The 18,099-nt window shown below is 45.7% G+C and overlaps 1 protein-coding gene across 1 annotated transcript; it reads left to right on the top strand.

Moving 5' to 3' along the window:
* The first annotated feature begins 1,545 nt into the window (after window positions 1–1,545).
* LOC123110853 (uncharacterized) lies at window positions 1,546–14,496 on the top strand. Its single transcript, XM_044531479.1, has 12 exons — window positions 1,546–1,821; window positions 1,964–2,258; window positions 4,576–4,762; window positions 4,842–4,891; window positions 6,663–6,755; window positions 6,846–6,934; window positions 7,057–7,135; window positions 7,474–7,556; window positions 7,707–7,785; window positions 7,958–8,681; window positions 12,806–13,418; window positions 14,034–14,496. Exons 1-12 carry the CDS (start codon window positions 1,790–1,792, stop codon window positions 14,167–14,169), a joined length of 2,460 nt encoding a protein of 819 aa, XP_044387414.1. The 5' UTR covers window positions 1,546–1,789; the 3' UTR covers window positions 14,170–14,496.
* Window positions 14,497–18,099: the final 3,603 nt, after the last annotated feature.

The raw sequence follows: 18,099 nt of genomic DNA on the forward strand, positions 1-18,099 counted from the left end.
TTGGAAGACTACCACCGAAGAACCCAGATAATTACCAGTTTGGTCACGGCAAATCGCCGCGACTGCTCCCCCACGGCGGGACCTGGCGACTACTCCATCTGCATTAAGCTTCACAGTCCCCGCTGGTGGCGGTAGCCATCTCTTTTCTGGTGCTGGTGCAGCATGGGCTGGACCTCGGCGAGAATGGCTCGCTGTTAACTGTGACAATTCTGCTATAAAATTGTTTATAAAGGAGATTGTTTGCTGTGGACTTTGGAAGATGGACTCATAGATTGCCTTGCTTCTAGCAAACCATATGGACCACAGGGTGACAACCATTGTCGTGAAACTCGCATGGTCTAGAGTATCACTCAGCTCGAATAGCCATAGCCTCACATTAGTCTCCTCGTTCTCTCCATACGGGGGACAAGACCATCATCTGACAATGCCCAAATGCACTTGGACATGGTGCCTGAAATAAGAGCATGCCGCCATGAATCCGGAGATCCACAGAGCGGACAAGTGTCTTGAGAGGACATGCGACCCTTGCTAAGAACATCAGTCGTAGGGAGAGAGTGGTGGGCGAGCCGCCATAGAAAAATTCTCATCTTGGGGGGAACCTTAAGTTTCCACAACGAACTCCATGAATTTTGGTCTCTCTGAGCACTGGACGTCCCTCCATGTCCTTCCAGCCACTCTTCCCGCTGCAGTTTTGTTGCAAGCAGAAACTTGTACACCGAGGAAACAGTAAACCTGCCCTTCTTGTCCAGAAACCAAACCCAAAAATCCGGCATTTCCTATTTGGCACCACAGGCGCCAGTTAACGTGCATTTTTGTTAACTGGCGCATGTGGCGTCTGTAATTGGGCGGGCTCATCTAGGCTTTTGTTGACAATTTATTTTTTGAAATTTCTATGAACTTTTTGAATATTGGTGAACTTTTTTTAAAATTCAACATTTTTTTCAGATTGATGATTTTTTTTGAAATTTGATGAACATCCTTTTGAAAATGGATGAACTTTTTTTCGATTTATGAACTTTTTCAATTCAACGAACTTTTTAAAAAATACATGATTTTTTTTTTGAAATTTAATGAACTTTTTAAAAAACTAATGAACTTTTGCTAAAGTAGATGATTTTTTTTTCAATTTGAATGATATTTTTTCCAATTGATGAACCTTTTTTACAGATATGTACTTTTTTTCCGAGTGGATGAAACTTTTTTATTTAAATCTGCAAAACCTTTTTTGATTTCATATTTTTATATTCATAACAAAAAATAAACTGGGCAGCTCGCGAGTGAGCCGGCCCATGCTAGCAGCACTGCAGGCGTCGGATCGTTAACGGGCGCCTGCAGAGCTGCATAGGAGCTCCCCAGAAATCTTCTATGATCGCTAGTGGAAAAAGTCTTGTTCGCTTGGAACTAATGGGCTAGCGAATATAGGGAGAAAAAAAAGCCTCATTCTCAGGCCTGGTACTGGGAGGCCCATCGCAGGCCCACGTAGAAAAAGGGCGTGGGTACAAAACCCCCACCCCCCAGGGACCTAGCGGCAAGAGCTCCCATCTCCGCCGTGCCCGTGCTCCCCCGTCCCAAGGAAAGGAACCCTCGCTGCCCTCTCCCCCCTCCGCAGTCCAAACGAAATTAAGAGAAATCTCCCCCAAAGTTTTCGAAACGGAGGCGAATCCCCACCCAAATCGGTTTGAATCGGCCACCCACCCCTCCAAACGAACCCATCTGGTTCCGGGCTCTGGTGGCCGTGGCGACGGGCGAGCGAGCGAGCGAGCACCCCATCTCGCCCCGCCCGCCTCCCATGGCGTTTCACGTCGCGTGCCCCATCACTTGGTATGTTTACGTTACACTCCTCTTCCTCTTCCCCCTCCCCCCTCCCCATCTCGGTCTCGGTATCTCTCTCTCGTCACCGCCCGCCCGCTTCTCCTCTCTCGCGCTGACGGCCGGCCGGGCCTCTCTTCCTTCCTTCGTGCAGCCGGAGGGTCTGCGACTGCGAGCTAGGGTTCGGCGCCGCGAGGGCCAACAAGAGGGCCGGGGCATGGGCCGGCGTCGCGGCGGCGCTCGAGGGCTTCCTCGCCGATCCGTGGCTGCTGAGGCCGGCGGTGGCGGGGGCGGGGGATGCCCGAGAGCCCGGCACTGTGCAGGTGGAGGTGCCGCCGCTCGAGCTGCCGGAGGAGGGCGAGGACGAGGCGTGCAGGGCGGCGATGCAGCGCCAGGCCGCCGCCGCGGAGGACTTCGCCAGGCGCCTCGAGGGCGCCTATGGATCTCCGGTGAGCCGAATCTACGACGCACTTGCTTCTGCCTAGGGCTATTCCTCTTGGGTTCCCCCTCGTTGTTAAGGACCTAGGGTTTGCGCTTTTTTGTGGCCTTCATGACGATGATTCTAGCTAATATCGGTGTAGGCGCATTTCGGGTTCAGTTGTCTGTTTAGCTGTCTGGTTACTGCGAATTTCCCTAGGTTTTTGTGTAGATTCCTTGGGAAGTCTGAATTGGGATGATAATGGGCCGCCTGGAGATCATATGCTAGCGCAGAAGTTTGCATCTTCTATGTTCTGAGGTTGTAAGAGTGTGTATTGGCTCCAGGTAGGTATTTGTGGGAATTCTGGTTAGATTTTAGAGCCAGTAGGCTTGGATTTTTGGGTAAATACAGTTGTTTGTGACATTCATAGGCTCATAGCTCATCAGTTTCGTGTGGCCCAGAGCAATTTCGATGCCCTTGAGTGGTTGTATGCACGTGGGCTATGCCAGATGGAATTGACCATGACCTTTGCTGATTCCGGTGTATTACTTTGAGAGGGGTATATGGCCGTGCTCTCTCTTTGAGGTTTTGTTATGCTACGGCCAAGTTGGTATGTTTTGGTGTTCAATAAGTGCTGTGATTACTGGTGCTAGTTTTTGGTGCCTATGGAGCTTCTGATCTGTAGATGGCTTATGAGCTCTGGATGCAAATGATGGTGTGAAGTTCACTTATTGTTGTTTTGTCTTGATTCTTTTAGTTACCCTGTGTTGTTTGTGCTTGTGCATAGTTGGTGCTGCTCTATACTTTGCAGGCATGCACTGGGGGAGCCCTGGTTCTAGGAACAATTTAGCCATATACGAGTATACCTGTATATTATGCAGACGTGTGGCTTAATGAGAGCAAGCATTACTTGTGCATCCCCCCACACCCCTGAAAGAGAAATGGACCTGTGTCTCGCAGAGATTCTCATTTACGTTAATCACGCATTCATGCCGACGTTGCTGTATATTGAACTTACCTTTGCAGTAACGTGATAACTGCTCCAGTAAGATATATAAGCTAGTTTATATGTTCTGTTTTTTGTTTCAATGAAGCAATATCTTATTGATATGCTGTATTTAGCTGTTATAGTTGTGGTGCCTTTTTTGTTTCCAAATTTGGTAATCAAATACTGCTTTTCTCGGTTTTGGCATTTGACTCCCACCAAAGTTAGCATTGCAACCTTCAACTCCTAAACTATTTTTTAACCCTGCACTAGAGAATCCATTTAACTTTTACAACATCGACTGCATCAGGGGTCAGCTTTGAGCCCTTATCTTTTTGCATCTGTGACAAGAGAGTGCCACAAAAGCTAAAAGGCAAGTTCTACAGGACGGCGGTTCGACCCGCAATGTTGTATGGCGCTGAGTGTTGGCTGACTAAAAGGCGACATGTTCAACAGTTAGGTGTGGCGGAGATGCGTATGTTGGGATGGATGTGTGGCCACATGAGGAAGGATCGAGTCCGGAATGATGATATACGAGATAGAGTTGGGGTAGCACCAATTGAAGAGAAGCTTGTCCAACATCGTCTGAGATGGTTTGGGCATATTCAGCGCAGGCCTCCAGAAGCTCCAGTGCATAGTGCACGGCTAAAGCGTGCGGAGAATGTCAAGAGAGGGCGGGGTAGACCGAATTTGACATGGGAGGAGTCTGTTAAGAGAGACCTGAAGGATTGGAGTATCACCAAAGAGCTAGCTATGGACAGGGGTGCGTGGAAGCTTGCTATCCATGTGCCAGAGCCATGAGTTGGTTGCGAGATCTTATGGGTTTCACCTCTAGCCTACCCCAACTTGTTTGGGACTAAAGGCTTTGTTGTTGTTGTTGTTGGTCCCGTTTCAGATGGTTCGTGCTGACTCAGATGCTACGTGTGGGACAACCTGGACAACTTATCCACTTCAGTGGACTGACACATCAGCAAACTACGTAAAAAAACTTAGCAGCCTTAATAACAAGATAGATAAGTTCTTTATGTAGTTTGCTGATGCAGATAAGTTGTATCCGAGTCGTGTGACATCTGAGTCGGTACGAAACCATCTGAGACGGAGACAAGGTTATAAAGTGAACGGATTTCATAGTTCAGGGTTAAAAATAAACTGTCTGAAGGTTGTAATGTGAGCTTCAGTGAGACTTAAGGTTGTAAAGTGGACTTTCTTCAATTAGAAATGGCGCAGAATTTATAACTAGCCAATGAGATTCCTGATTCTTTGTCAGTTCATCATTATTACGGGTAGTTTTGTACTTCTATGCTGGAACAGTGGAGTTCACAACTAAATACCTTCTTAAAATATTATTTTATACTTCTCCCAGGAGGCTGAAGGAGATGAAGATGACTCGGATCGAGAAGATCAAGGGAATGCTGCTGTCAAGGTTATGTGCCGCTTATGCTTCTCTGGAGAAAACGAGGGCAGCTCAAAAGCTGCCAAAATGGTTCCATGCAAACTCTGCAACAAGAAGTATCATAAGAAGTGTGTGAAAAATTGGGGTGAACATAGAGGTAATTTAAAAAATTATTCCCTGCGTGCGTCTTAAAAACATTGTCTTCTGTATCCTTTGATGATATCCATTCCATCTAGATCTCTTCCACTGGAGCTCGTGGATCTGTTCATCTTGCCGCAGCTGTGAGGTTGGTTGTCTATAACATCATTATCCTTACCTTGTACATGTGTATTTCCCAATCAGAGTTTTTGTGACACCAGAAGTATTTAAGGGTGTGTTTGATTGAAGGGATTGAGTGGCTGTGGGTATCTCCAACCACCTGGTTAGGGATAGCCACTTTTTTTGTTTGGTTGAGTAGAATGCACAAGTGGTTGAAGATAACCACTGCGTGTTTGGTTTGAGGGATGAACGGACGAGTGGTGGTCTGGTGGATAAGAGTTCGAGTAACCTTCTATTGAGGTGGTGAGATTACCTCGTAATTACAACATAAAATTACATGTTGCTTATTACATGGTGCACGTCCATCAATGCAACTAGATATCCAATTATGCCTACTCGAGAAATGTAATCCAAGTCAAATGTGTATGTATATGTGGACATGGGAACAAATCAACAGTTGAATGAAGTTGGGGCAAAAGTTTGCGAGAAACACGATCGTGGTATCTCTAAGTTTCAGATTACAAACACTAATTTAACTAAGTATGCAATCATTAAAAACTGTATATACAGAACAGAATACTTCACGGTTCATATTTACAGCCTACTCATGTTCGTTGGGGTTGGCAGTTGCCTCAAAAGCAATTATGCAACAGAGGAAGACAAATTCAATGGGAGGAGGTAACAGACAGAGGTTAGAGGGACTGCCGCTGTGTGCCATGCGCCCTCATGCCGCCGGACACGAGCTCACTCAGCGAGCACCTACAAGGCTCTACATTGAGCCGGCGCCCCACCCCAGGGCAGCGCAGATGCATCATCAGGCTGGCTCCGCCTTTGGTCTTCCTCGCCGTGCTCTTTGGTCGGCCTGCGGCATGGATGACTCCGCCGCCCTGCGTGCCCTTGTCGGCCCCGCCACCGTGCCATGGCTGGCTTCACTGCCTCGCGCCTTGGCCGGCCCTGCCGCCCAGCACCATCAGGATCTGCCGCCCCAAGCCCTGGAGGCAGCCACCACCCTCGCCTTTGATGTGCCACGGTCTCGCGCAATCTGGGCAGCTGACTAAGTCAAGCGAAGAGGCCATATAGCGGAAGAGAGGTGACAGAAGAGAAGAAAACGTTTCGCGGTGAAGCTAGCGATGCACGCGGGTGCTTGGCTATGTCCACGAGATTTTCACGGACGCGCTCAGCCTTGTTTTGATAGCATACGGGGAATCTTGGCTCTACCCATATCCCTGGCCATCCCTTCTCTCTGTTGAACCAAACACCTGATAACCACCTAAAAATTGGCTATTCCTGGCCATCCGGGGATAGCCACTGAACCAAACGCACCCTAACAGTTCTCTAGTACTATTAATTTTGGCTTCCGTATGCTGGTACATGACTAGAGTTTAAATCCTTTTTGAGTCGGTGCAGTTTATGAAAGTTGTAGCATACATTTTGCATTATCTAAGAGCTCTAATATTTGTATATGCATCAACTGTTATTGTGGTGGCCATTACCTTCCAAATCAGCAAATACTTACGTTTGATCATAATTAATTTTGAAGTTCTCCTCCATGTTCCTATATGAGCAGTTGTAGAGTACTCCCTCTGTCCCATATTAATTGTCGCTGAAACGGATGTATCTTGACGTATTTCAGTGCTAGATACATCTGTTTGAGCGACAATTAATGTGGGACGGAGGGAGTAGCATCTTTGCACCGTGTAGAACGTTTGTTATGCCTTAGTTACCGCCAGCTTTCTTGGTAAAGAGGGAAATGAACCCAGATTCTTTGCCTAATTCTGTGTAAATAAACACGTATTTAGGTGTGTCGGCGGCCTGGTGATCCCAATAAGTTAATGTTCTGTAAAAGGTGTGATGGAGCCTATCACTGTTACTGTCAGCAACCCTCACACAAGGTACACCTATTGTGCACCTTCCTCATTCTGCTTTCTACAAATTGAATATGTGGGGCTCGTCACTTAACAGTGAACTTTACAACGTTGCAGAATGTTACTCATGGACCATATTTATGTCCAAAACATACAAGGTGTCACAGCTGTGGATCTGGTGTACCTGGGAGTGGCCATAGCACAAGGTACTTAAACCACTAATGCGGATGAATGATATTGTTCTGAAATTTACTTAAGATCTTTTTATCACGTATTTGCCACTTTATGTGTCGTGCTTATATACGTTATTGCGAGTTTTGGTGCGCAGGTGGTTTTTGGGGTACACATGCTGTGATGCTTGTGGGCGGTTGTTTGTGAAAGGAAACTACTGTCCAGTTTGCTTGAAGGTACCTCCTTCCCTTTTACTCTCTCTTGGCATGACTACTGTCCTTCTACACAGAACGATTTTATCATGTGCCCTGTTAAATTTCAGGGTATTAGAAAATGTTTTGTTTCTCTCCAGCTGCTCTTTCTCTTCTAATATAGTGACCATATGCTATGCGTGATGCCTTAAAATGAGGATCCTGTTTGTCTATAGCTGAAAGTTTCTTATTGAGACTTTATTTGTTAAGTTTAAAATGTACTAAGCAATGTTGGGTCATATACACCATAATGTGTTGCGGAGTTTTTCCATGCTAACTTCCGCTGAGATACCTTTTCTGTTGCTTGGTTCACCCCTTTTCAGGTTTATAGAGATTCTGAAGTGATACCTATGGTTTGCTGCGACGTTTGTGAAAAGTGGGTACATATTGAATGTGATGGCATCAGGTCTTTCTGAACGTCAACCCCTCATTTTGTTTAAATTAACCCACTCGTATTTGTTGCCTTCTCTGAATCTAGTGTTTAGTGCCTTGATACTTCAAGATTTTCACTTCTGTGGTGTACTACGCTTTACTGACTTTCCATATAATTATGCAGCGAGGAAAAGTACCAGCAGTTCCAAGCTGACCAAAATCTCCAGTATACATGCGCATCATGCCGTGGTGAATGCTCCCAGGTAATATATAATTCTTTCATGGTTTCTCATCGCTGTATTACACTCCCTCCATTCCAAAATAAGTGTTGCTGATTTAGTACTAAATTAGTATAAAATTTGTACCAAATCAGCGACACTTATTTTGGGACGGAGGGAATACTCTGTTATCTTACGCGCCTTTTGCTCTCTTCAGATCAGGGATGCAGAAGATGCAGTTAGGGAGCTTTGGAAGAGGAGGAACATTGTTGATCATGATCTTATGGTTAGTTTAAGGGCTGCTGCTGGACTGCCTTCTTTAGAAGATGTGACACCTTGTCCAAACTCGGACGATGAAAGACTCGGTGCATTAGTATTGAAAAATGATGGTAGAAACACACTAAAATTCTCTTTCAAAAGTAACAGCAGTAAGCCTCCATTAGATCAATCTGAACAAGAAAAGAATGTTCCTAAGAACTCAGGGACGAATAAGAAGCATTCCAAGAAAAAAGGCAATCAAGGTAATAAGTCAGTTGCTGATCCGAATGAGATATTTCTTGAGAGAAGGCATGAAGTCAAATCAATGAGTAGTCACTTGGGAGATCATACTGTAGATGTTAATCATGACAGGAATTCTTTCAAGAATAATGAGAATGTGTTTGTTTTATCTTCAACTCGAAGTTCAGAGAAGGATCTGAAATCCGCATCTGCGAAAGCTGCAACAAACAGTGCAGATATGATACCAAAAGTCAAAATCAAAGGCAGTAAGGTGCCGAGCCTGCATTTCAAAGATATAGGTGAGGAAAATAATGCCAAGGGTGACACAGGGAAAGGTACCAAGTTGGTTATTCATCTTGGAACCCGTCACAAAAGTAAAAGTGGCTCTCCTAAGTCTGAAATGTCCAATTCTCATAAAGAGCAAGAGCTTGCTTTGATGCATGGTACGTGCCTTATTTTGTTTTGCTTTGCCATTTATCTTTTTAGTTTGCTTGATATATTGTATCTGGCATGTATGTACAAACTTCTGTGCTAGTAACTACTAGTAATTTACTAATTTGAGACGTTACTAAAGGTCTCCTATAGACAGCTATGAAATTATAGCTATTTTGTGGGCATTTGTCCTCATAAACTTTCAATTGACATATGTTGCCATATTGGCATAATTTTAAGAACTGGACTTGTGACCAAACATGTCAGGATGCTGGTTCATCCAGTTTGATATTCGGACCATTATATACTCAAAAATGTTCCAAATACTGGCCAGTTAATCGGCATCTCGGTCAGTTAATCGCTACTCGGTGTGTTACCGAATAGCTGATTAGCTGATATATTGGCCGATTGACTGGCCAATTCGTCTATTTATCATAGTTCAAAAAGCGCTGTTAGGCGCTCGCCTAAGCGTGCTTAAGCGGTGGGTGTTGGCATAACGCCTCGCTTTGGCCCTAAGCGCTCAAAAAGGCGGCTGGCGAGAAATCAGCCTTCTCCGTCGAGGAATTGTGTTTCTCAGGCGAGAGATCAATCTCCCTGGCGAGGATTTGACCTCCCTAGGATTTGACCACTCCGACGACAAATCGATCTATTCCGGCAACGGGTTGAGATTCTCTGTCGAGAAATCGAGCTTTGCTGGCTTGTTGCCATGGGTGCAGCAAGGGAGAGGAAGAGGTAGAGAGGCGGCATGAGGAGGATCCCTAACATTTTTGTTGACTGTGCACACACAGGAGGTTTTAATAAGAGAAGAATAAGGATAGATGGGCCGGTGCTTTAATGGGCCAGGTCACCTCATCTTGCTTATTTCTTCACACTAGCGATCGTGTACGGAACTCCTAATCGCGCCTAAGCAGCGCATAAGCTATCAAGGCGCAAATAGGTGGTCAAACGCATAATTTACACCTAGTGCTTTTTTGAACTTTGCTATTTATCCCTACTCAACACCTGACCGATATGGTACTAGTTACCGATATCCTGAACATTATAGTATATATAGTAGAAAAAGGCAAAATAGAATTTCTTCTATTGAACAATAGCTGACCTGAGGCGAGTTGGTTATCATATGCCATGGTTGGGCTTTGGCCTACTGCCTAGGTGACCCGGGTTCGGATCATCCAGCACGGATTACATTTTTCTCGCCTCCACCCGTTCCGCTGCCTGGTTTGCACAAAGATACCCGGTCGACCGCTTTTCACCAGTCCGGTGGCTGGGACGGTGTTATGACGCTGCTAGAAGGAGGGCGTGAGAGGGCCGGCCGGGGGCCTTTTGCCCACGGCCAGGCAAGAGGGAAGGGATTTCCTTCTTAATTCTTGCTTGATTAGATTGATACATCTCCTCTCCTTATATAGAGGTTTACTTGACTCCCAAGCAAGGCTTACTTGACCCCTAAGCAAGCGACCCTTATCTCTAATTAACCCTAAGACTAATGGGCTATACCGTCAGCCCAGGCCCATTACGTACTCTACACTACACCCCACCTGGACATGCAGCTTGTCCTCGAGCACAAACCTAACACCTAAAAACAAGCCTTTTACATCTCGGCTTGTGTTATTACTCTCAAACTGAAATAGACTGGGACGCTTTATTTTGGACGTGCACGTGTACAGCCAGCTGGATCCCATGGACACCACGTGGACAAAAGGAGTGCATGTGTATGGCTGTTGGTCTGCACTACATAGGGAAGAGTGGAGGGCTTGCGATGGAGAATGGCGAGGAGGGGTGCGCCCCCCCCAACCGCCGATATCGCAGACTTTGAGGTCGCTGCCCACGGGGAAACCAGCATGCCCGCCGCCCGTGGGGGAAACCGCATGCCCAAGATCCCCGACGCAGCGGACGAGATCGAGGTCGCAGCGAAGGGCAACTTGGAGGAGCGGCAACTGCAGACCACGCATCTCCCGCACACGCCGACGCGCTAGGAGGCCGCGCGCAGCAGCCTGCAGCCTCACCGCCGCCGACACGTGGCGGGTAGCGATCTGCGCCGGCGGGGACTTGATCTGCTGGATGTGGACGCCCTGGGATGGCGGCGGCGCTGATGGGAACAAGGTCGTTGCAGTCCCGTCGTAGGGCATCCCATACTGGGCGGCAGAGCTGACCGGCGGTGGCTGCTGCGGTGTCGCGCCGGGCAGCGGCAACGGCTGCTGCGGCAAAGCGCCGGGCGCGGCGGAGGCCGCTAGGAGCGGCGGCTGCCACTGCAGCCAGGGCTGGGCGGTGGTGGCGATGGATGGCAGCTGCAGTGGCCCGGCGAAGGCCGCCTGGTGTGGCGGCAGCCACGGCGGCGCGGGGGCGGCGATGGGCGGCGCAACCTGTAGGACCCGGCCAAGAATATGTGGATCTCCTGGACCGCCTGGGTTAGGTCCTGCAGCACCCCGAACACCTCCTCCGGGGTGAGGACGGCGGGGGCGGGGGCGGGCGCGACGGAGGATCCCGACGCGGGCAGGAGCGGGGCGACAGTCGTGGTGGTCGCCGGAGGCGACGAGGTGACCGGCAGCGGAAGAGACGGGCTTGGCGGCGGTGAAGACATGATCGAACCGAAGCTAGCTGATACCAAATTGTTATGACGCTGCTAGAAGGAGGGCGCGAGAGGGCCGGCCGGGGGCCTTTTGCCCACGGCCAGGCAAGAGGGAAGGGATTTCCTTCTTAATTCTTGCTTGATTAGATTGATACATCTCCTCTCCTTATATAGAGAGGTTTACTTGACTCCCAAGCAAGGCTTACTTGACCCCTAAGCAAGCGACCCTTATCTCTAATTAACCCTAAGACTAACGGGCTGTACCGTCAGCCCAGGCCCATTACGTACTCTAACAGACGGTCTGTGGAGCTTAAGAAACAGCTAAGGTCACCTGTTCTGTCTTCTTCTGGTCCAACCGGCTATCCGGTCCTGTTTTTACTACTAGACATATTGCCTGATTTGGTAATATTGAATTGCTTAGTACTCCTTAAGAATATGTAGGGTGTATCCACCATTCTCCAATTTGTAAGGCTTATTAGTTATTTTGCCACCTTAGTTCTGAAAATACCCTCTGCTCAGCCTTCTGAGATTTCTTTCCCGTGCATGCATGGCTCACACTTGTTTCCGTAAAATTTGGATCAGAACCTCCGTAATGTGATCCACCCTTAAAAGAGAATTTGCGGTTTGCCAGTGGAGATTGAGTTGTATGCATTTCTTGATATGGTGATCTGTCGAGCGGAGATTGAGGAGATGAACCGGCTATTTTTGGTGTGTTAATAACTATGACATCACACGATTTGGAATGAGATGATTACACTGGGGCAATACATTCCACAAATTTGTTATGACTCCTTGTTATTCTTGCAAAACTTATACGTCCAACATATTGGGGAGGGAGTACTCATTCTGGTTCCCAAAAAAGCTTAATTGGAAATCATATGATATATATTAGCTGTTCTGTTAAAAACAATTAGCTGTTTGCTCATTCCAACCTAGGTATCTGATTGGGTTCTTAGGCAGGGTTTGTCCAGTGCTTCAGTGTTCATATCCTTACCTGTATGTGCACTCCAAATACCCATATTATCCACCCCTGAGATGGCAGTTCCAGAAAGACATTGCCAAACCTATGGTTCATATACTGCAATCTAATTCGCAGTGCTGACATTCTTGTAACCTCGTCATCATCCCCTGATAATTTTCCCATCTTATTGTCCGAGCAGTTGCATTGTTGGTATTGATATGTCATGCTACCTCTGTTCCAAAATAGATGATGTCCTATAAAGCATGCAGTCAACGTTCTCTAACTTTGACTATTGGTTTAAAGAAAATAATACCATTATATATTCCATTAAACTTCATAATTCTGCAACCTTTTATTTTATTTCCTTACATTTGTATGAAAGAATGACGGTCAAAGTTGTGTGTTGGAGGCTCTGTGCATAAACGTCTGTATTTTAGAACGGAGGTAGATTTTTATTTATTAGCTTCCCTTGTTTTGCAATGTTAGATGCTTAAGCTGTTGCTTGATTTTTGCTGTTGCAAGTTTTCTCTTAATTTACTTCAGATTTCTTCCCTTGATTCTGTGTTCAAGATTGAAGTGGCTTAATCACCTTTTGCTATATATTTCAGGAGGGAAAATTGATGTAACAAGCCACTTCAAAAGCTCGAAGAGTAGTAAAAAGGAAAAAAGTGTAATGAAACTAGTTGGAGAGACAGGAGTACAGCAAAGAAGTAGCCTTTTGGGAGATCTGGGCACCTCCAAAAAGCATGCAACTGGAAAAAGGAGCAGTGCTCTAATTTCTGGGATGGAAAATGCAAGTGAAAGTGGAACAAGAAGCCGATCATTTATACATAGGCAATCTATTCCCAGTCAGCTGACAGAGAGCCAGGGCACTGCTTCAGTTCCTGTCAACAACTCTCCTGACAGCTTAAAGCCCTCGTTGCTTAAACTCAAATTTAAGCGTCCACATTTGGAGCAGCGAAGTGCCCAGGTTTCCCAACCAGAGGAGCCGGCCACCTGGGCTTCTCAGCAAGAGGACTTAAATGTTGCTAAAGGCCAGAGATCAAAGAGGAAAAGACCTTCGACAGACAAGATGGATGGCTCAGAGGGCAGTACTCCATCCAAGAGGCATGGGCAGAGCACAGGGGACGAAGCAATGGATGCGACCTGGATACTGCGCAAGTTGGGCAATGATGCAATTGGGAAGAGGATTGAGATCCAATTAGCTTCTGATGGCAAATGGTGAGCTCCCTCTTGCCTAAATTCTTGTTATCTTTTATGTTTGTTGTATTGTGCTGGTTAAATATTTGTCTTATGTTTTGAGTTACTCCCTCTGTAAACTACTCCCTCCGTTCCTAAATATTTGTCTTTCTAGAGATTTCAATCAGTGACTACATACGGAGCAAAATGAGTGAATCTACACTCTAAAATATGTCTATATACATCCGTATGTGGTAGTCCATTTAAAATCTCTAAAAAGATAAATATTTAGGAACGGAGGGAGTAATATAAGAGTGATCTAAACGCTCTTATATTAGTTTACAGAGGGAGTATTTGTTAATGTTGTTCATAGCATATCTACTGAAACTCAGGTACTTTGCCATCAGAAATGGGTTTGGTCTGGGGATCTATATAATCCAAGTAATCTGAGTTCGCTATTGATCTTTACTATAGTCTTTTATCTGCTCTTGCATTGCATGGTAGTATTGCCCAGCATCAATCTTTTGAGTATTTTTGCTGGGCAGCAAAAAGGGGTGATTTGGTGTTGTGAATCTTAGTATTGTCTCCCGCGCTTTGTCAGTCCTTTTGTTTGTTGTTGAATTAGCAACAGGTACTAAATGTCATTCTTTTTGACAGGCATCAAGGTGTGGTATCTAATGTCATCAGCGGCATGCTTTGTGTTCAGTTAGATAATGGTAGCTCTGAGAACTTAGAGCTGGGAAAGCAGGCGGTTCGATTGATAGCTCAAAGATCGAAGGGCGGAAAGAGATGAAACCTTTCTCCATCTACTCGTCACTTCCCGGTAGTGCGGCGGGCGGAGTTCACCCGGCAGCTGCTGCTCATGTGGTGGCTCCTCCACATACTGCCGCTGACTGGACGAGTTACAGTGCGCAACCTTGCGCCGGTTACGTCATCAGTCTAGCGTAACAGACTTGTTTTCCATGCTGTTTGAAGCTCATTTGCTTCCATTGAATTCGTTAGTGTAGCAACTGGGAGAGTAGTTCGTTTTCCATGGATGTAAAAGACGCGGTTAGCGTGCTGTTGTGATGGTCTTGTACATGTGGATGTTGAATGAGGAGTTCGAATGAGTTTTTCCTTACATTTTTCCTTGTTTACTGATGGGTTTTCCATGGTTCTTGCCTGTTTTGGCTGAGATGCATCGGGGCATGACTAGTATAGAATCTGAGCCTAGGGTGCTAAAATAGAAAAAATGGATATGTACCATCGGATGGGAAATTGATGGCCCAGATTTGGGTGGGTCGCTGTGTGCGCAGAATTTACAAGAAAGTCCCTCCCTGCAAGCTATTTCATGGAGGCCGCCGCCGCATCCCAGATCTCTCCTCCAAGCTGAGCGAGTACGCCCGGTAGAGGCGGCACAGATCCCTCTTCGATGTTGTTCCAACTCTTGACGGCTCCCTGCCGTTGTGTGGGTGGCGTGGCGTCCCGGTTTGAGGCGGACCAGATCGGAGCTCGTCGGCAACCTCCGCCCCGCTGCTCGTCGCAGCCTCCCTTCTGAAGCTCCGGTAGCGTTGGCTTCGTCGCTTCCTCATGCTCCAGTATTAGCTCGCATCCTCCTCCCTCTCATCGCCGGCAAGCCGGTGGTGGTCTCCTCGGCTCCTTCACAACCGGCCCGCGCGACGAGGTGGTTCACCTTTAAATAGGTGTCAACTTTTGTTTGCTAGTAAATTTGTGCTATATCCCAATTTTATTATCATGTAGATTTGTACTGCATCTCTCTAGTTCTATTTTCTTGTTCATCTCGAGTGAATGATGCAGTTTAACAACTCCGATTTGATGGTGCATTGCTACTGTTCTAGGTGTTTTGGTACTCTCGTTGAACATTTTGTTTCACTGATTAGTATTCCGGAGGATCAAGTTGGAAGGTTGAGGATGGTAGATAATCGCGCCGGCGTGAACTTCAGGAAAATTCAGTAAAAAGATTAGTACCTGCAGTTCTTATACAGAGTCAATAGCTTGAAAAGCTGGAAAGAAATTAAATTGATTCTGCTAGGCAAAGAAAATGATATTGGTCCATTTGTCAGCATATCAAAATTTTGATTCACGTATGCATGATTCACCGCTGAAAATTGATCCATTTAAACAGGGAATAGTAAGAAGTGTCCCAGTGTATATGAATTATGATTCCCAAAGATGGTGGCATCGTGGGTCAACAATTTATGCATACAGGGCCAACAATTGGAAGTGTCCTAGTATACATTCAAATATATAGACTGTTGCCCTAGGCTGCGTCCTTTATCTGATGCTTGTGCCTAACGTCTGAACTACAAAAGATAATCTCATTTTTGACTTTGCAATTCTCAATTCAGGACAAGTGAAAAAAATATCTCATCTGAGGATTCAGTAATGGAGGGGAGCAGCGCTACTTCGCCATTAGGAGAGCCCATAGTTGCAACGGCCACAACATATGCACCGGCACTATCAGGTGAGAAATCCGTCTAAGAAAGTAAATAATCTGTTGAGATACCTAACATTTTGTTAATCCCTTGTGTGATGTTGTTTCCTACAAAATTGTTTGCAGCCATGGAATCGGTCAATAGTGCTCAAAATCAAGATTTCAGCAATGGGAGCTCGTTTGCAGAGATTACTTCCCCAATGCTTGTCATTACTGATTCTAGTACACTGAAAAAGAAACAATCGTGCTTTCAAGAGGTACACACACTTCTGGATTTTATGTAATGTAAACTTTTCACTTCTGTCCATGTTCCATGATTTCGTTAATGTTGCATAGGAAAATATACACCCTTATCATGTATCATGTCCATGCCACACCATAGGTGCGGAACAGGCCGTAGGCGCTAATGTGAACAACCGAGAGATTTTATGGTTGAAACTACAAGGTCCTATAAATGTTCACAACCTGTGTTTAGTACTATTGGTCATGTTGTGTTGTAGTACTAGTTACTACAAAGCATAATGTAATGCATGCCATCATTCTTTGTTTTGTACTGTTGAATTAGAATAATAATCTGCATCTGCAGGACAGTCATAAAACTGCCTTTTTGTTCGTTGCCATTTTTTTGCATTGCTATTTCTGCTCTTACGCGGTCCTTGAAACTTGTAATCTGCTTGAGGCTATGTTAAAACTTCATCAAGTGTGAACATATGACACTTGCACGGACCTGTGCTAACTGAACTGTATTTGTTAGGTTTGATCTGTCCCAGCACAAGAAGCTTGATGAGCAAGAAGCACTAGAATGGGAGGCAAAAGGCTGTAGCTTTTCTGTTCTGTAACATCATTCTAGACAAGTTGATGCAGTTTCTAATGGCACTGCTTGTTGAGCTGTGATTTATTTTCGTCGTTCATAGTCAGTCTTGCCCATGATGTACCACAAATGATCCTCTAATGCGATGTAACACTGGATATATATGTATGTCTCTTCTGATGGTTCATGATTGTGATCATGCTGTTTGAAATATATGTTTGCTTGAAGTTGATGAATTAATTTTCATGTACTGAAAGATATTTCGGATGATGCTCATATACTTTTTAGTGACGAACATGTTCGGATGTTCGGATTTCTTGTATGATTCGTGATGTAACACAAGTTACTGACGAAATTAGATACACAGAAGCTTCACGCAGTACATATGTGCAGATTTTGTATAAATCTAAGACGAGAAGGTATCTGTACAGATCTGAAAAGTAGTCTTATTAATGAAGAGTTGTATGGTATATGAGAGCTTTGAGGTGGTTACTGCAAAAGTTATCTTCTATATGTAACTAGTTGTAGGGGGGTTTCTTGAAATGTACATTGAGAACCCTCCACCTCAATCTGTACCAATGATGCTGCATCTAACGGCTCAGGTTTGTTTTTCTATTTTTGCACCCTAGGCTCATTTTCTATACTAGTTGCTCCCGATGCATCGTGACTCGTTGACGTCAGTCGGTGGTCTAGTAGGGTGATGACAGGATGCGTGGATTGGTGGGTGTCATAGGTCGAAGTCTAACTTTATACAACATCTCACGTCTTATATTTGTTTATAGAGAAAGTATTTTGGGAAATTCGATTCTGAACCCAGGTTCAGCTGCTCCTGAAATCTCATTCATTTTTTTTGAACATCAGTACAGACACAAGCGCTCATATACACGCGCACACACTCATCTCTATGAATGCACACACGCACACCCTACCCCTATGAGCACCTCCGAAAGACTGAGCCGGCATATCATCTTGAGATTTATGAAGTCATCATAAGCGCCTCGTCGTTGACGGGAACGTCTCCTCCCACTGAATGCGCATCGCCGGAAATCCTGAAATAAATCCAGAAATTAATGCGAGCACCAGGATTTGAACCCTGGTGGGCTGGGGATACCACAGTCTCTCTAACCATATAACCACAGGTTGGTTCGCGAAATCTCATCCATCTGCTCACGTGTGGATGCACGCCTTGTCTTGTATTCTCATCTGTATTCCTCTCGTATCAAATATAAACAATGTGTGGACCTTGGGCGCATTCATTGCGAGGGGGCGTCACCTCACAGCCGGAACAGGCTTCGGGCGCACGGCCCAGTGATTTTTTTGTGCCAGCCTGAGCCGTCCGCCTTACACAGCCTCCATTCGGTTTTTCCAAAAACGCATTTACTCAGCCAGCAGCAAAATTTGAATCCCACGGCAGTCAACCCACACATGCGACACTGCAAGCTGACTAGTACACCAGATGTGCCACCTGCCATCATCAA

This window comes from Triticum aestivum, chromosome 5B (assembly GCF_018294505.1).
Source record: "Triticum aestivum cultivar Chinese Spring chromosome 5B, IWGSC CS RefSeq v2.1, whole genome shotgun sequence".
Classification (NCBI taxonomy): domain Eukaryota; kingdom Viridiplantae; phylum Streptophyta; class Magnoliopsida; order Poales; family Poaceae; genus Triticum; species Triticum aestivum.

Coding starts and splice junctions, on each gene's coding strand:
- LOC123110853 (XM_044531479.1), top strand. CDS start 1,790: ATGGCGTTTCACGTCGCGTGCCCCATCACTTG. Junction 1,822..1,963: donor GTCGCGTGCCCCATCACTTG/GTATGTTTACGT, acceptor TCCTTCGTGCAG/CCGGAGGGTCTGCGACTGCG. Junction 13,419..14,033: donor TTAGCTTCTGATGGCAAATG/GTGAGCTCCCTC, acceptor TCTTTTTGACAG/GCATCAAGGTGTGGTATCTA.